Below are 18,687 nucleotides of genomic sequence, written 5' to 3'. Positions count from 1 at the left end.
GACGACAGTTTTAAATTCAAGACCAGTTGGTTAAGTGTCAAAGACACACGCCCCTTCTCCGAGGCCTGAGGCTTTCCTGGGCCACAAGACATTCTTCTCGCAGTTACCACTCTGCCATGCAAGGAATGTTGCTTACACTCGTTTTATGTGTTTTTTTTGGTAGCGCAAAATTACAGCAATGCGACACGCGTTTACAAATTGAACACGACAACAAAGCTGAAAAAACGATTTTCTCTTTATATATAATTCTGAACGAGAAGACAAAAAAAACAGCAATCATGAACGTCATCACTAAAAATCAAAACTCTCTTGACATACGTATCACAAGTAGATCGGTCTGTTCGAGAAAATGTGACACCAAAGCACATTTTTTAAAGTACACACTTAAAAATACGCCCTTTGACAGTGCCTCAGTAGTGTCATTTGAATCAGCTTTCACACTCCCATTGTCAACACAAAAGCAAAACATTAGTGTTAATTTAATTCTGACATTCAATGTATTTCTTCCAGCAAGTGTCCCATTCCCTCCCATCCTTTTCATGTAACTTCGTTTTCGACGATGTTGGTTACGTTACAAATGAAAGTTGCTGTTGTAGACTGTACCAATGAGAGGTGTGCGCTCCGTTGCGGGAGTGGGCATAGGGTTGCCACCTGTCCTGATTTTTCCCAGCACCTCTTTTTGTGAGATGGTTGGTCCTGGGAGATCTATCCGTCTTCCTGGGACATTATAAGACTCGGATTTTGTCAGTTGCGCAATAATACACCACTCAAGACAATGAATTTAACAAGTTATTTTTGAAATTCTTCTTCCCATTAGTCCTGGGTTTTGTGGACCTCTGTAGCCCTGGCAACCCAAGAGGGAGGGGGCTGGTTTTGCCAAAGAAAATGTTAATAGATTTTTTTTCACGAGCCCACGATAGACAGCTCCTCCCGGTCACGGCTGTCGGACATGCTGCTCACGAGCCGCCCCAGGAAGGCGCGGAACTCCTCACTCAGGCTCTCTGGTACTTCCTCCAGATCGGATATCACCAGCGGAAGCTTGGAAAGGGCCACCCCTGTTGTGGGGTAACAGGGAGAAGGGCAGACAGAGGAGGAGGAGGAGGGTGTGTGGATGTGCAGGAGAGTTCAGACAATGCGACCATGAAAGAGAAAATTATGGTTTGTCCCTCAACAATTTTTATGATCATTACACATGGCATTTTAATCTTCATGTAATTCCATCAATATGAGGAACGGATTGTATTACGAGAAAAAATGAATACTTGTATATATAAAGCACCTCAATATGACTGCATAAATAATATGGAAGACCTTTTCCAAAGTAGAGGATGTGCCAGGCAGGACAACTGCTGCAGATATTGAGTGATTAAAACAGTTCATCTGAAGGAGTACCATAGGACCGCAAGAGATGGCAACATCCAGCAGTGCACAAACAGCTGAAGATGAAGAGGAGTTCTTTGCCCAGAAAAGTCTCGAGACTTTCCCAGGAGAACACTACTATGGATATTTGGTGCATTCAAACAGAAGGATAAATACCAGAGGCAAGCAGAGCTTCTGCTGTTCTGCCTTCTACAGTCCACAGTGAATGTTTTACACACCAATCGTGCCATGATCCGCCAACCTCCACATGCAAAGCACTGGCTTGTAGGTGCGATGCGTCATTATTATCACCACCACCACCACCACCACCGTAACATCCAGGTGGAGTGGCACGCTCACCGAGGCCTGGCAAAGGGCGGCTGGCGTCACTACCAGGCTTGCGGTGCGCGACCAGCAAGCACTGCGATTCCTGCAGGCGTGGCTGCAGGACGAAGGCGGTGTGCCACGCCTCCAGCTCGCGCGCATGGCTCGCCTGATCCGCGTCGAACACCAGCATCACGCCGCTCACGTCCCTCTGCAGCGCCGGCCAGCAGGCCTCGAACCTGGTGGCACGAGCATTGCAGCCACTTCACCCAAAGCCAATCCGGCACCCCGCGCATCAAGTCAAGTGTGGGAGTGTACGCCGAGGCAGGGTGTAGAGTAGCATCTATCCGAAAGCGCCAACACCCAGGGTCCCTCCTAGCAAGCTTCTTTGAACTTATTTCTCACCGTACGTAGCCAACTGTGCTAATCGGAAGTGTGGGGGAAAGTCAACCAACAAAATACAAAAAGCAGTTCTAAAGAAACGAGTTTTCAATCTCGATTTAAAACTGCATAGCTCCAGTGGCTTCCTAATATCGGAAGGAAGAGCATTGCAGGTGGCCGCAGAAGCGCATCTCAACACACGCGATTCAATGGCTGTCTTTGTTCGATGGCTAGCCAAGAGCCGCTGCGAGAATGATTGGAGTTCGCGTGATGGTTCATGTTCCTTGACGAGACTCCTTTCCTAGGAGTCCCGTCCCTCCTGGCAGCACCTCCATGCAAGCTTCCTTCCGAGGGGCCCCTCCTGGCGGCACCAAGTGAGCTCCCTTCCTATTCCTGAGTCTTGATGGTGGAGGTCGTCCCCTCGGCCTCCAGTAACCTAGTCCGTGTGAGGTTTGCCCATACAGTGGGGCTGTCGGACTCACTTCATGTCTCCACTGCAGTCCCACAGCTCCACCTCACAGGTCACCGCCCTCCCACTCACGTCCACCGTGCCGCTCTCAAACTCCAGGATGCTGCATGTTTGATAACATAACAACATCACAGACAGGCAATCGACAATCTCACTACAGATTATTGCAGTCATGGCTACCATACTCTGTAGTTAGCTGAAAGAACGGGAGGTAGCACATGACTAGCAGCCGCAGCCAGAGCCATAGCGAGGTCTAGTGGATGTGGTGTGTCAAGCGCATACATATTCTTCGGGTCACCAACCCGTAAAGCCCCAGCTGAAATTAAAACCCAATTATAGTGAAGGTTTTCTTGTTTTCTTTTGATTTTGATGACGTCCCAAAACTCTGCTCATTACTTCTCGCCGAGTGGCACACTGTTGAACAGATGTGAGACGTTTTTCTCCCTGCTATTTTCACGTTATCCACTTAGCCCGAGTAATCGATGCCTTCAAATATTTGGATAGCCCAGCTCTCGTGACCGATTACAGGCATAGTAAATAAGGCAGGAGGAGAGTTATGAAACTCACCGCACGCCCTGCGTGGGGCTGTATTCACCGCCCACCGCCTCCGTGGCATCGCCTAAGAAGTTTGCCAGGGTCGTCTTGCCGCTCTGGCGTAGGAGAAGACACAGGGGCACGAGACACAACATCTTACATGGGTCTCCGTTGCAGGTGATGTCATCAAGGGAACATACATGTTACACACAGCACGTTTTGTCAATCCGTTGCTGGATACGGGCCTCTCCACACCTGGGCTATCTGACCACATTTCACCGCGCGTTCAAGTTCTAAGTTCATTTCGGTTAACCGTGTGGGAACTCAATTGACCAGGACAGTCTCATTTGCTAGGGTGACCTGGGGCATCAGTCTGCCAGTCCGCGGCAATGATTACGACGCATTATAATGTGCAGGTCATTTCACAACACGGCCAATTTTCGATTTAAAGCTTTCGTGACTGCAGGGATTCATCTTCTTGGTTCTTTCGGTAAAGTCACGTAGAATGGAAATAATAAAATAATTAAAATAAAACATGCTAATTATTTTGTCAAGGCGCCCTTCCCCCCTCCATCCCAGCTTAAATAGTCGCTCCAAGCCTGGAGTGTGTCATTCAGACTGTCTACTCGACAGACCTGCTCTCCACCTGAGGACGACTGCTTGCGTTGTGGCCGAAACGTGATAATTATTTTATAATGTTTTATTTTTTTATTTCCATTCTACGTGACTTTACCGAAAGAACCAAGAAGATGAACACGGCCAATTTGTACCGTGATGCCGGTACATTGTGGGGCCTGCTTTTGCGAATGACGCCAGGGCATCTTGAATGTCCACTGTGAAGAAGGCGGCGCGTGGTGGTAGTAGTAGTAGTATGATTAGTAATGATTAGTATTGTTAATATGTACCCCAGCAATAATAATCAGGGCGGCTGCTGGATTCCAACCGTGAATCTGTGCAACCACTGAGCGAAGCCTTGGGTTCGTGCGGGTTGTCGAAGGCGGGGATCATATTTGTGGGCGCACAGAAGTACAGCCAACAATGACTCGTTCCGCTCTGCCCACCAGCCCGATGGCAATCTGTCTGTGCATGGGACGGTCAGTGGGTCATCCGTTGAACTAATATCCACAGCCAAGAAACTTCGAAGATTAGGCGCATTCTGGCCGTAAAGTGAATGCATTTACGTTGTATATTACTGTAGCTTAGTTCGTGATTTTTTAAACATTTCTTTTCAATTTTGTGTTATTTGTTCGACATTCTATTGTATTGTGGAGCTGACGACTCAAGCATTTCCCTGCACCCGCTATAACATCACCTTCACCGTGTATGCGACCAAATAAAATCGTTGCTTGAGTACGTGACCTCTGCAAAACGCGTTGAGTTTCGGTGGAACTTTAAGCGCTCAATAATTGCAAATCATTATTTGCGAAACTATAGTATGTACTGTATTACGAGATCGTGTACTGTACTTACCTTGACAGGACCCACCACCAGTACCTTGGCTTTAAACATGACGCTTTGTTGTTATCCAGCGATATCAGACCGACCAGACTGAATACAATTTTTTTCAAATTTTCTTGCTGTGGATTTTTTATTGTTTTCTATTTATATTATTTTATAATTTCACTTCTACGTCACTTTACCGAAAGAACCAAGAATATGAATCGCTGCAGTCACGAAAGCTTTAAATCAAAAATGTAAACAATTTTACAACTTTACAAAAACCCAAATCCACATTCGGCAGTCGCCCTGCGTGGCTGGCGCCCCAAACTATCCGAGCGCCCAAGGTCTCGACAACTCCCCGTAGGCCCTACCCGACTTACGAACGTAATAATTACACTCGCATTCGTTTAGATCGATATATAAACAATAAAAAATGATTTAAAACTTCGTGAAAATTACGCCGACACGCGCGTTGCCACTTCAAGCGGTGGCTGCTGCACGCGTCCCCGTGCGCATGCGCGGTTGTCATGGTGATGAAGGTAAACGCGTCGCCCTATTACGCCGCGGCGACATTCGTCTTCGCGAACAGCGCCCGCCACGTTCACAAACCGCACATTCGCCGCCTGCTTATTCGTCATCAAGTCGTGGGTCAAATCCACCGCTGGTGGATGAAAGCTCCTCCGGGAGTCACGGCGAACTTGATATCCCTCCCGGTCCCTGCGATGCGATAACTCATCCGCCTGTCCAGTTCAACGCTCGCGACGCCAGTTAGCAAGTTCACGCAGAGCGCAGAATCAGCTGATAAAGCCACGCTCGATTTCAGAGTAATTAACCCGATGCAGCCCAGAGGTTTGCATGCCGTGTCACACCATGTGGTTTAACTCCGTGTTCTTTGAGAGGGAAATTTAGTTTTCAGGTCCATACCGCGTACAGCCGTTTCAATACGGGCGCAAAAATGTTTTGTTTCTATCTCGATTCGAAGCTTTCGTGACTGCAGGAATTCATACTCTTTAGTTCTCAGCAATGTGAGACTGGGCTCTAAGGAAAGCTGTCTCGGTGTGGATCAATCAATTTCAAGGACAGTGCATACATGATCAGAGTTGTGTTTTTGTTTGCATTCCGACCGCAGGTATTGTGGTCAATGCAACCATGACTCCTTGTAAAAAAAGGTGTCAGTTTTGTTGCCAGATAAAAGGGTAAAAAAACCAATTATCAGGTTTTGATCGCAACACAAGCGGTCATCAGGCTAATCAGGCTTGTGTTGCGATCGAAACGTGATTTGATTTTATTTCTAACTACGTGACTTTACCGAAAGAACCAAAGAGTATAGTTTCTCTCGTGATGGGACTTTGCAGGATGAACGTTGACATGTGTAAGGGGCACGGGGTGACCAATACGGTCTGAATTGGTCTGTAACAAGTTAGGGGCACTGATAAAAAAAAAATGGGACAGGTATGGTTCTAGATTTGAAGCTTTCATGACTACTTAGGTTTTTTCGGTAAAGTCGCGTAGGTAAAAATAATAAAATAAATGAAAATAACTAAATTTAATTGGTATGGGTTTGAACTAACCGTGGTCGCTATTGCCAATGTCCGTTAATGAACACATTCGAGACACCGGTGACAATTCTTGAGCACTCAAGATAAAATGACGATATGTGAATGGGTTTTCTGCTTGTGTTATGCCGTCAGTTAAAAGGTGCGAACGTAACTCTTTTTATTCATGTTATGCACACCGAGCATGTTGTATCATTAGCATCGCCGTGATGTCACCATATCAAATCACTTAATCGCGATACTCGCTTTCCCATCACAGATTTTGCTGCTTGTTCACATTTTTTCGTATCGCTTTGCTATTTTTTAAAATTGTTTTCGGATTGCCAGTCTTTAAATCGGCACATGAAGGTTTATAATAGAAACAACCCAGCAACAAAGTCAGTAATACCAATATAACTCAACTATATAAAAAGTTGAATTACTCATTAAAAAGGGGCACACTCCACCTCGTAACGCATATCTGGGCCAAACCATGTCAATAAATGCAATCTCACCATCCTACACATTCCACGAGGTTAAAATACCGACACTACAAAATGTCTGTTCACCAATGAATAGTTTTAAATTAAAGCGCTGCATTCATTCAGTCCCACCAGATGAACGGTATTTAGTTTGAATACAAATCGGCCTTTTGTCCTTATTCTGATCCCATTTCCACCAGTGATCAAGACAAGGCCACACACTGACCTATAACTGGGGCCATTTCAGTTTGGTTTGCGTTTTATCGTTGCCTTTCCCCAATTTGTTTAATATGTAATCGTCGACTTAACAAGTTTTACAAAAATACCAGCTTTCATTCAGCAATGGCAAATGGTACACCGCGCATTAACACTGACAAAGTCCTTTGTACAATGACACTTTAATTGAAATTAACATACAAACGGGGACAGCCAGTTTGGCTAACTTTTATTGAAAAATGATATACCATCACGGTATGTATGTTGAACGTCTTTTGCACAGTACGAAGTCAACCATGCTGGTGATAAACTAAGCTTTAATTTCAAAATAATGTTTAATGTTGAAACTCAAGACACCTTAAGTGTGGCTATGAAGTTACCATCATCCAAAACGTTTGTTTACAGAAATAATGTTGTATAAAACAAGACATCCAAAGACTGCAATTCTACAAAATCACATCAATTTTAGTAGATTTTCGCCTCTAGGTCCCCCGTCAGCCCTCCCATCTATCGTCGTTTTTGGAAGATGTTTCCGCGACTGAAGCCCCCACGACCTCGGCCTCTTGCCACTGAGAAAGAGAATAGACGGCGTATTAAACGTGATAGTAGTTAAAACACCTGTACCGATTATGTCACAACACGTACACACTCCAATCACGCCGACACCACGCTACACACTCTTACAACAAACGTTCAGCCACATTGACAGATCACTGCAATGGAGAATATCGTCATTTGCCACCGAATGAAAACTAGGAAATTAAAACAAATGAAAATGTAAATCCTACATGGTTCGCATGGGTCTTTTATTTCCAAACTTGTTCTCGCTAGGAACATTTTGGACACATATTGGCAAAAACATAATCTATTTAACAAGCACCATAACAGTTAAATTATGCAATACAGGACTAGAAAGTTACAATGATATTTTCATAAGTTACTGACAAAACTACAAAAACAATCCTTAGATCGAATGACCACCTAAATTCTGACTCGTGGCACACGCAAAGGTCCTCACATTACACAACGCCAAATGAACAATGCAAACAGCACTTAAAATCAAGACACCACCAGACCACCGCCGCAAGTCTTACCCTGTGCCTTGAGGATGGCTGCCTTGCCACGTCCAGCTCCTGCCGATGGGTTTTTGTTTTTGACAGACTTTAACATGGGCGCGTTCTTGAGCATGTCCGGTAATATGAGGAAGCGGATTTTGCTGCCGCGGATGTAGACGTGCTCGAGCTGGGCCACGCGTCCATCCCGGAATGTCACAGTCACGTTTGAGATCTGCGCACATCACGCGGCGCGCAATATTAAAATTACATTAACGATGTAACGTTCCCGATACGTTCCATTCATTGGCTACCACATTCTGATAAGCCCCTCCCCTCCCTCCCCCCTTAACTGGTACTTAAGAGCTTACATCTTGAATCCCTCCCTCACTTGATGCAGCAAATCTGGCTGTGACGGTCCCACCTGATGACGGAGACTTGTGTTGCCTCCGAAACGTCGTGATTTTTATTGTTTTATTTTTATTAATTTTAATTTAATTTTTTACCTACGTGACTTTACCGAAAGAACTAAGAGTATGAATCCTTGCAGTCACGAAAGCTTCAAATCTAGAATTACATTAACGAGTTTGTTCCACTAGCTCCTGCTGAGAAAATTATCGACACTTCTCCCCCCCCCCCCCCAAGTCAATGTGTGCCGATACTAATAGGTTGTACCTCAAAGTTCAGACAAATGTAGCATGTCCGCTTACAAAAGAAACTTGGATTGTGTTGTATGTAGGGTGTGTAAGCATATGTCTACAAAATAGATCATTCGCACGGACTAATCGTTGTGTATCAGTGTTCATTTACAGGAGACAATTCCAATCCATAAGAGGTTTATTTGGGTTAGATCGCGTAAATATATAAATGTGTGGTTAATGGCAAAGCGTCGTACTCAGATTGTAAATGTTGTGGCTTGGCTCTCCAACACACCGGTGTGCTGTACTAGAGACGAATTGGCATGTTCTGTTTACGTGACAACCCTTACTAGTTGGCTATGTCGGGTGGTGGTGGGTTTTAACAACACATTTATATTCACGCTATCTAACCCAAAAACACCTATTATGGATATTGGTTGCGAAAGCCTACGTGTTAAACTGACATTTCCAATGTTTACGATTACCATATTTGGTATATTTTGGGTTGAATCGTGTAGTTATGTCAATTAGTGCTATAGCCCTCCACCACCCGACAGAGCTAAACAATTCAAGTTGGAGGGAGTTTCAGAGCAGGTACAATTATATGAGAACCCAATGATCAGAGGTCAACTGCGAGTGTCATCAGAAGGCAGTGGATTAAATGTCTCTAAACTCTCAAATGGCAGGTCATCATCTCTGCACAGCTATTTATTTAACCACATAACACCTCCGATTCATTCCTTAAATCGAATTAAGCCACGTGTTAAGTTTCAAACCTTAAATTTAAGGTATGGTAGACATGCAATGCTGGTCCGAGGTTGGCAGTGATCAATTCATTAACGCAATGGAGGGCTGACATTTAACGTTGGTCCAATGGTAAACACTACGTCAGATTAATGAACTGATCACTCGCATGAACGCAACTATCTGGCTTGCCACTGATGACAGTTTTGGTAAAATGTACTCAATTATGGCACCAACTTCGATTTTAAATTAGACCACTTCTACGTCTGGTTTTAAGTCAGGCCTCAAATCATAGAACCTTTAGACGTTTACTATCATGTTAAGTCTGTCTTTAAACCGTCTCTCTTAAGCACTGTTAAATATGATCGTAATCATTGGGTAGAGTACCTGCGTGAACTTCGTTCACGGAGTGTGACGTTAATGATGGGGCGTTTGTAGTGTATCTGTATGTGGAGGATTTGTACTTAGTATAGTATATGCAAGTACTGCATATTAAGTTTTCTGGAATTGCAGGGGTGTGCAAGCACAACACCGCTATGGAAAATCAGAACTTCCGTATAACAGGCTGCGTTATATTTTTCTGGACAAAGACAGTATGTACCGTGTACAATCCTGACGAGTTTCTGTACGTATTGTCGGTGTACATGTATTGAGTACGTACAGTATATTTTTATCAAGTAGCCGAGTCGGTTAGGGTTTTAGTAGAAACACGTTAAACACCGTAACAAATTCCAGTCTGACAAATAGTAACATTTGCGATCCTTGTATGCACGTACTGTATGCGAACTTTTTTCGAACAGTACGTAGCTAACCGCGCTATTGTAAACTGCAACTTTAAATGAATTTACTGTTTCGAAAGCCATTCGTGTAGCAGTGGCTAGAGTGCTAGACCGTAATGAATTATTGCGTGCAGTGTGTTCACATTAAACACTGTTGGGTAACTATCACAGCTGAAGAATGTACGTGCTTCAAGATGCATGGGATGGTCTTCCTACGCCGATTCGGCCGTGGGGACTACCCAATCGGACTTCACTACGCAGGTCAAATTCGTGCTTGATGAAGAGACGCACCCAAGGAGCGGCTACCACTTCTTCATAAGTCACAACTTTGATCTGCGGCCTGGAATCGAACTCAAAGACAAATCAGCGTAGCGCGGTGCGCGAACCAAACGTGACTAAGGCATACCGGCAAGACAGGCCCTTTCATCCAGCAGTGGATCGATCATGGCTGACTGCTGACTAAACGCAACTCGAAGAGAGACGCAACAACACAACCACCACGCGCCACTCGATTTCGTTCATTCATTGGTCGGGGCCTAGCGGGTTTCAGCACGCCGCGCGCAGCCCGCGCCTTGCCTAGGCACTGGGGCCCCGCTTTCGCACCTGGCAGTTCATGTTGTCCTCGGCCTCCACGAGCTTGCCGCGGTACACCTCGCCCGTGTTCGTCTCGCACGTCACGATGTGGCCCTCGGCCTCGTGAAGCACTTTGATGGGGACGCCGATCGACATGGCGGCGACGACGAAACGAAGCGGGAGATTGGAAGCGGAGCGAACTCAACGGCGGAGGCGGCGAGGCGCGTGACGTCGATCGGCCGCGTGACGTCACTAACTAAATACGGACAAATGACGTCACCTCGTTTAGTTTTGAAACGTGGCGTCACTTCTTAAATACACAATGACGTCACCGACTTAAGTTGTGATGCGTGACGTCATTGTGTAGCAATATATTCAACACTGGCCTTAAAATAAAATATCTACAGTACTGTTTTATAGACAAAGATTCGTTGTTATTTGAAACGTGTGGTGGCTTTCCTCGCTTACATTATTAGGCTGTTAATGATTTTGTTTGCATACCTGTCAACCCATACAGTGTACTCCGTATTATTGTACAGGGAAATAGAGTTTTGAGGTTCATACGGCGTACAACCGTTTCAAACTTGTAAAAAAGTTATTGGCTATTTGTTTGGGTTTCTCCCTTGTGATTGGCATTTATAGGATTAACGTTGAGATTAATAAGGGGGCACGTGGTGACCAAAAAGGTCTGAGTTGGTCTGTAATAAGGTAGGGCACTGATAAGTTGTTGACAGCATATAGTAATAGGTTTTTACCCTTTTAACTGGCAACAAAACGGACACCTTTATACAAGGGATCATGTTTGCATTAACCACAACACTTGCGGTCAAAATGCAAACAAAAATACAACTCTGATAATGAATGCCATGTTTGTTTGTTGTAGTACGGAGTTAAGACTGATGGTCTTAATCTAAGTTGTCTTGTGGTTGTTGTTTGACTTGCATCCCACTGGGATTTGTGCACACAGCGTTGATGTACGGTGCTTTTTCTGCAATTTTTGCCGTCTTTTCTTAGATTTTCTGTTTGCACATAGTCACATATTCACTTTAAGATGTGAGAATTATTATATTATTTTATTTTATTATATTATTTTATTATGTTTTATTTTTATTATTTTATTACTTTCCTTCTACGTGACTTTACCGAAAGAACCAAGAAGATGAATCCCTGCAGTCACGAAAGCTTTAAATCGAAATTTAAGATGTTTTCTCGTTCATGTTTTTGTTTGTTGCGGTTGCACCCGATTCAAGAGCCGAATGGCTCACAGGGCTCTACCCAAATACAGTAAAACCTTGGATTGCGAGCATAATTCGTTCCGGAAACATGTTTGTAATCCAAAGCACTCGTATATCAAAGCACTCGTACATCAGTTGTGATCACGTGACGCTCGGCAGACAAAACGTACTACTCGTATTGCAAGACCTCGCTCGTTTATCAAATTAATATTTATTTTAAAAAATTAATCGTCTTGCAAAACACTCGCAGACCAAGTTACTCGCAATCCAAGGTTTTACTGTAAATAAAAAAAACTGAAAAAACGTGTCCATTAAGCACGGGGCGGAAGTCTCCTTCGCACCGCAGGCCGCCTCCGGTGACCGCATACGACGTCTATAGACCACCTGGGGGTGGGGGGCTGGTGGTGGTCGTGTGAAGAGAGAGAGAGACAAAGTTGGTCGAGGCGTAGGACGCGAATCGTGGCCGTCCGGGCAAAGCTCCCGGGGCACCGAGACCGCGGGGCCGGGATGAAGAGCGGCGGCCCGCGACGACCCAGCGCGGAGCCTCAGCCCCGGGAAGCCCGGAAGGCCTCGCTACCCTCGTCCCAGCGCCGCCGTCTCCTCCTCTCCCCCAGCCCCTTCTTCTCCTCCTCCTCCTCTCCCCCAGCCCAGAGCCCAGCCCCGCGGCAGAGACAGAGAGCGGAGCCCGGGGGCGGCGAGGCGACATGAAAGAGGGCGAAGCGCGGGACGAGACCGGTGCGTGGCCGTGGCCGCTGTGGCCTCCCCCCCCCCTCCGGGCCTTGTGGCCTTCGCAGGGGCGGCCTGCCAGGGCCCCTGGTGCTTGTGCGGGCCACGTGGGCTGTTTTGTGTTGTGGTGTGTGTGGTGTGTTGTGTGTGTGGTGTGTGTGTTGTATTGTGTGGTGTGTGTGTTGTGTGGTGTGTGGTGTGTTGTGTGTATGTTGTGTGTGTGGTGTGTTGTGTGTGTGTTGTATTGTGCTGTGTGTGTGTTGTATTGTGCTATGTGTGTGGTGTGTCTGTCTCTAGAGTTGTGTCCACGTGTCCTTCGTCTTGTCTGTGTCTGATACAGTCCGTATCTCTCTCGGGTACTGCCTGCTTCTCTCCGTGTCTCTGTGGTGCAGTCCGTGTCTCTGTGGGACAGGCCGTACATCTCGTGTTGCTGGTGTCTCTCACTGGTTCTCTGTCTCTGGTATTGCCCGTGTCTCTCTAGTACTGGTCGTCTCTCTGTCTGATACTGTCTTTACTATTGCCTGTCTCTGGTACAGCCCCGTGTCTCTACCTGGTAGTCTGTGGCTATGTCGTGCTGTCTTCCTCGTTCAGACCGTGTCTCTGGTCCTGTCCGTACCGTCTCTGTGCTTGACATGCTTCCTTGACCGTGTTCAGAGCTTCTCTGATAGCAGCTGGTCTTTTCCCCGCCTGTCACTCCGCCCTTATCTCTCTCCAGACCTTTTCATATCTCTCAAGTACTGCCCTTGTTGCACGCCAGGTGTCTCGGCTGTCATTTCCATGTAGTTGTGTGTTTCTGTGCCCTTACCTGGTCCAGCTGCGACAAGCCAAATTCCTGGGCCGCGTTTTGAGCTTTTTATCCGAGTTGGTTCAATATCGTTTAAGTAGATTTGGACATAAACCCATTATGTCTTTATATAATCAAAGCCTGTGTAAATCAGGTGGTGCGGACGATGATTTATTTGCAGTAGCGCGTACATCACGAACAACTTTGCACAGCCGTAAAACATTAAAACTAAAATCTTACATTGTGGGCAACGACCCTTTAAGAGTGGAGGGCATCTAGGCACGACTTGGTGTTGGAGAGCACATTTTACAATCTGGTTCCTTAAAAAAGTTTTTAAATTAATATATACTGTCATTTGCATGAGAAATTAGGGTTAGAATACATTTTAGGGGGAAAAAAACACATTAAATACCAAAGAACGAAGTCATCAGAAGCAGAGCCATTCGTCAAAACTTTATCCTATTAAATATAATTTGTAACTCGAGGCTGTTATAAAGCGGCGTAAATAATAACTGTAGTGAGGTTGATACGTGCTCGTATGCTACAGCCTTCACACTCCCGTTTATTATTGTGCTCGGCTTAGCCGCGGGACATTTAATGACGTGGAATTATTGTCCTTGACAGCGGCAAATTTTAACGTCCGCTACTCGTCACCCGCAGTGGGGAAATTCTGCAAGTCACACTCCCCCACAGAGTTTCTCTCAAGGTCGGTCAATATTAGCTCAAGAACTGTAACAGTACCTGGAGGACACGGGTCTCAAGGTAACGAGATGGGGGCGCCAGGCAAGTCGTTCCACGGTCGAGGTGGCTTCTGCTAACGAAGTGACCCTGCTTTGGTGGCCAGGTGGCACAGATGTCAGCGTTGAATCTGGCACCGCTGCGGTCCCGGGGTTTTGAATCCAGGGAGTTGCTTGTGATTATGCCCGGTGTTCTATCTAGTGTAGCGAGTTCATGGTGTCAGCACCAATCACCAATGGCTGCAATAAAAAAAACCCATGACATTTTAAAAATGTACCGCGCATAATTCTGCTAAATTCCAGTTATGTGAGAATTAAAAATATCGGTTTGTTATGCCCAACGATTTGGACCAGAGGTCACTTAAAGTTACGTCAGAGGTAGCTCTGTGAAGTCTGCCTCCGTCGACCATTGTCTAACATGGAAAGGGTTGCACAATTTGAAACGTAATTTTTGCATTAGGAATTGCCCATTGTCTTTGTCGTTCACAGATGACTTTGTTCGGCTGCCTGTGCCGAAAATCCAGCAGGTCTTCCACTGGGACTGTGGTCTCGCCTGCGCCCGCATGGCCACTCAGTGCGTGAACGGCGAATCGCGGTCTCTTTTCAGATCTCCTGCGGTTGTAGTTTTGGTTTCATCAGGATGGGTGGCTGTCTGGTCGCAGGGCTGGACTCGCATTCACAAAGTTGCGAGTTCAAATCCCGGTCTGCGGTTGATTCGGCCTATCATTTTCTCAGTGGAGTTGATAAAAAATGAGTATCACTTTTTGGCAGTTAACCATTATTGTCCTATACAGAGATTAGCTCGTTTGTGGTAATGTGTAATATCTACTACCACTAACTCAGGGCTGCTAATGGGAATGGGTGCCATGCTACTTTTACCTATTTGAGATTTACATTGCCAAGACAATTGTCTTTCAGTGCGTATTGAATGTTATCCTCTCATAAATGGTGTCTCCAGGCACCTTGGTTTCTCCCACATGCCTATACTGTAGATCACACAGCCCCTTTGTCAAACAACTGCTGAATGAATGTTTCCTCATGCTTTGTCGGTTGTGGGTGTTGACCATACTCAACCATGCTGGTCAGTGTGGCTTTGTGAATGGGGGCAGGGACTAGTCTGAAGAGTAATGTTCGCTGTGGCTGGGAATTTAACTTAGGTCGCCGAGTTCATACTACAAAACACATCCACTCCCCCTCACATATGTATTGAGGGGGAATTCGCCAAAACTCTTTTGACAGACGATTCCTGAGACTCACCGAGGGTCTCCTGGGAAAATGTTTGGTGTAGGTACGTGCGCGGAGTGGGCGAGGAGGAGTTCCAGGGTGCGTGCGAGCGGCTTCACCTGCGTGACAGTGTGTGGACCATCGACCTGGCCTACCTGCTGGTGGCTCTCAATGTGCGGCACCGCTTCTGCACGCAGACGGTTGGCGTAGACCGCGGTTACCGGAACCAGGCGAGAGCCCCTCCCAGCTTCTCCCTCCTCACCTGCGGCCTCTTGTCTTGTTCCCTGAAAGCTATGCTCACGCCCCATCCATGTTGTTGCACTGTCCCATACTGAGCCCCGTCTCAACGACTGCATCGTCAGTACAAGCTCTTATGAGTCGTGCATGGCCTTGCTTTCCTGGGACCGGGCCTTGACTTACCATCTTGCCTTGAATTAGTCTTTGTCCCATCACTTGAAACCTATTTGCAAAGTGCAGTGTCCCCTAGTTTGTGTGGATAAAAGTGGTCACTTAAAGGGATCTTTAAGTGACCACTTTTAAAAAGAACAATACAATACAAATGTAAAGACAAGTCAATTCACAATTGGTCTGGGGAGAGAAGCATTGACATGAGACACTTTGACGAAGAGGCTTTGACAACCATTGGATCCATGGCTCTAATTACCATCGAAATGTCACGTGCTATTTTGCAGAGCTTTTACCGCCGGCACTTTGAGACGGATGAAGAGAGGGTGAATCGGCTCTTCCAGATGGCTGCCTCGAATGGAGTGGTGGTGGAGAAAAGGTTTCAATAAAGTTATCTTTGACACTCGTACATCAGCTTTCATGTACATTCAAACTAAGTCATTATTTGCAGAATATAGCTCCTTAGCTTGGTCACAATGCATGGGTAGGGAACCTATGGCTCAGAGGCTCAATTTGCCTGCGACTTAATTTCAGATGACTCGTCGCCGCACGAGATATACCAATTCGAAATTGCACGAAAACAACATTTCTCCATCGCTGTCAGCATCTTAGCTGCACTTATCGGGTACTAGAGAGAAATATTTTTTTCCTGGCAAAAATGTGGTTCTAATTTTAGCACTGTCAGCTACTTATATCACTGCAAGCGGCTCGTGCAGTGACAGAAGTGACCGAGATGTGTGTTAATGTGCGACCCGTCAAGGGGTCTGAAAGTTCCATTCAGCCCAAGTTAACAAAAAGGTCCCCTCCACCCCTGCCATAATGTACACGCACACTACCATTTAACACGCGTCATTGAGTGTTAACTACCGCACATTGTCATTGTGGGTACGTGCTTTTCACGGTGCGCCGCCGGTTCTTGCATCAGGTCGGTGTCAGTAGGAGAGGTGGAGCGCCACTTAGCGGGCGGCCACATCGCCATCGTCCTCACGGACGCGTCCGTGCTCTCCTGCGACCTGTGCCCCCCGTCCGCCGACGCGGGCGGCACGACGGCAGCGGTGGCCGGCGGAAGCCCGTATTCGGAGGCCGGCGACGTTGGCGATGACGTGGACGGGGGTGCCGAGCGACGCGCCGGCTGGTCGTCGAGCCTCGTCTCCGGTTGCTGCTGCTGCTTGCCTGCGCTGGGCGCCGGCTGCTGCGTGTTGTGCCAACGGCGCCAAGAGTACCAGGGCCACTTTGTTACCCTGTGTGGTTACAGCCGCTCCGCACGTGCCATCTTCTACAACAACCCCGCCTTCTCAGACCGTGAGCCCAAGCTAATTGAGCTTCCTGGACGCCACTAGTACCGAACGAACGTGTGCATTACAACCTAAGATGATTTTGATTTAAAGCTTTCGTGACTGCAGGGATTCATATTCTTGGTTCTTTCGGTAAAGTCACGTAGAAGGGAAATAATAAAATAATATAAATATAAAACAATATATTTATATTATTTAATATTAATATTATTTTATTATTTCCATTCTACGTAACTTTACCGAAAGAACCAAAACCTAAGACAATGTTTCTCAAAATTCCGGCCCTCGTGACCTGCCCCCACCCGCCGATTACCCAATGTTTGTCGTCTAACGGTCGTAGTTATGGTGATCCGAACCGAGAGTGGAAGCGAGGACTGGAGTTTGAGAAACACAGACCTAGGGACGCACGCTCATAACCAAAGTCAACAATGAGATGAGGTCGTGCTTTTGCTCGCTCTTCTCCATGTTTCCCTGCGTTGACCCAACCTATCCTCCTCTACCCAAAGGACGTTTGTCACCTTTGCAGTATCTTGAGATGCAGTGGCATTCAGACATCTGTTTAAATAACAATTGCGTCTTATTTTGTGATGTCTAGTTGCGTGGACACAATGTGACGAGAGTGATGTCTGCGTGTGCGATTCACACAGGTATGTGCAGCTGCACTGTGAAGAACTTCAACGACTCAAGGAAAAGTTACGGCACAGACGAGGACATTCTGTTCGTATACAAGGATTCCTAGCTCAGGTCCCACTGACCCACCCCTCGACTACACCACAAACTACCTGTGACATGGCTGCTCAGTTGGCAGTAGATCCCAGGCTCTACTACTGCGAAACGATCAGCGTGTGATTGTTGAAAATTTTCCTTTTTATATATAACAGGGCTTTGACACTATTGGAACAGTTAAGCTGGCTAATCATTAGACATGTAATGATTCATTTGGGCACAACGATTCAATGAATTGGCACGGTTCAACTCGTTTTGTTTGTACCATCTTCTCCATACTGCCCATCTAGTTTTTATTGTCCATCTAGACGGCATGTTTTGTCCCGTTGCATTTTTACCGTCCCGTTCTGCCTCAATTAGTTTAAAGTGTTAACTTGAAGGGAATTCAATCAAAACGTATATCCTTAAGACACCCGATTTGGTGGATCGAGCATCATAGCTGATCCGTGCCTAAATAGTCATACTTACAAATTGAAGTGCGACTGCCCAATCAGACGCCGCCAATGCTGGGTAAATGTTGAGCGGTTAAATCGTTAAGGACCGGCTCAGAAGCCAGGCAGGATAACCCAGGCCAGCAACAGGCGTCGACCACGTGCCATTCATAACCGCTCGCCCACCCCATCTCCTGCGGAAGCGGAGGGGCTCACCCATCCCGTACCACAGATTTTTTTCCCCATCCCAAAGCTACGACTTGGACAGGCCGGGCTCTCCTATCTGTAAGGAATATAACACGAGCCAAAAAGCACAGAGGCTGCTTCCATCCCAAAAAACTTGCACGTATGTGTGCGCGCGTGTGTGTGCGCAGGGACACACTTAACACTTTAAAGTCTATTTTGGACATCTCTGTCATAGCTCTGCGAAGTCGTCCATCTCTTGTTATTATTATGCACTGATGTAAGCTGGCTTTTTTGTTTTGATTGTGTGAAAAAGGGTTTTGGTTTGTTCTTTGATTTCAAAATATCGGTTTTGTTTGCCATGTCCAGTCACTACTTATGCACTCGCGTGTGTGGCTGTGCTAGAGTCGCACAG

At 46.3% G+C, this 18,687-nt stretch overlaps 3 protein-coding genes across 4 annotated transcripts; 1 reads left to right on the top strand and 2 right to left on the bottom strand.

The window, feature by feature from the left end:
* Window positions 1-217: 217 nt before the first annotated feature.
* Window positions 218-5,036, bottom strand: IFT22 (intraflagellar transport 22). Its single transcript, XM_078595240.1, has 5 exons — window positions 4,538-5,036; window positions 3,101-3,183; window positions 2,547-2,636; window positions 1,720-1,922; window positions 218-1,055 (listed from the first exon to the last, which is right to left on the bottom strand). The coding sequence occupies exons 1-5, from the start codon at window positions 4,574-4,576 to the stop codon at window positions 904-906; spliced, it is 567 nt and encodes a 188-aa protein (XP_078451366.1). The 5' UTR covers window positions 4,577-5,036; the 3' UTR covers window positions 218-903.
* A 1,870-nt stretch (window positions 5,037-6,906) lies between these two features.
* Window positions 6,907-10,804, bottom strand: SNRPD3 (small nuclear ribonucleoprotein D3 polypeptide). The gene is made up of 3 exons (XM_078595241.1): window positions 10,557-10,804; window positions 7,835-8,027; window positions 6,907-7,309 (listed from the first exon to the last, which is right to left on the bottom strand). Exons 1-3 carry the CDS (start codon window positions 10,680-10,682, stop codon window positions 7,248-7,250), a joined length of 381 nt encoding a protein of 126 aa, XP_078451367.1. The 5' UTR covers window positions 10,683-10,804; the 3' UTR covers window positions 6,907-7,247.
* Window positions 10,805-12,067: 1,263 nt separating this feature from the next.
* On the top strand, window positions 12,068-18,644 carry GUCD1 (guanylyl cyclase domain containing 1). 2 transcript variants are annotated; one of them, XM_078595236.1, is made up of 6 exons: window positions 12,068-12,496; window positions 14,498-14,582; window positions 15,297-15,405; window positions 15,925-16,016; window positions 16,563-16,939; window positions 17,580-18,644. In XM_078595236.1, exons 1-6 carry the CDS (start codon window positions 12,466-12,468, stop codon window positions 17,669-17,671), a joined length of 786 nt encoding a protein of 261 aa, XP_078451362.1. In that variant the 5' UTR covers window positions 12,068-12,465; the 3' UTR covers window positions 17,672-18,644. The 2 variants fall into 2 exon arrangements, with proteins under 2 accessions (XP_078451362.1, XP_078451361.1); XM_078595235.1 differs by having other exon boundaries at window positions 12,070-12,496; window positions 15,297-15,462.
* The last annotated feature ends 43 nt before the right edge of the window (window positions 18,645-18,687 follow it).

The sequence above is a fragment of the Lampetra planeri genome, chromosome 6, assembly GCF_965212315.1.
Source record: "Lampetra planeri chromosome 6, kcLamPlan1.2.h2, whole genome shotgun sequence".
NCBI classification, from domain to species: domain Eukaryota; kingdom Metazoa; phylum Chordata; class Hyperoartia; order Petromyzontiformes; family Petromyzontidae; genus Lampetra; species Lampetra planeri.
This window is presented reverse-complemented; position numbering and strand designations above follow the sequence as displayed.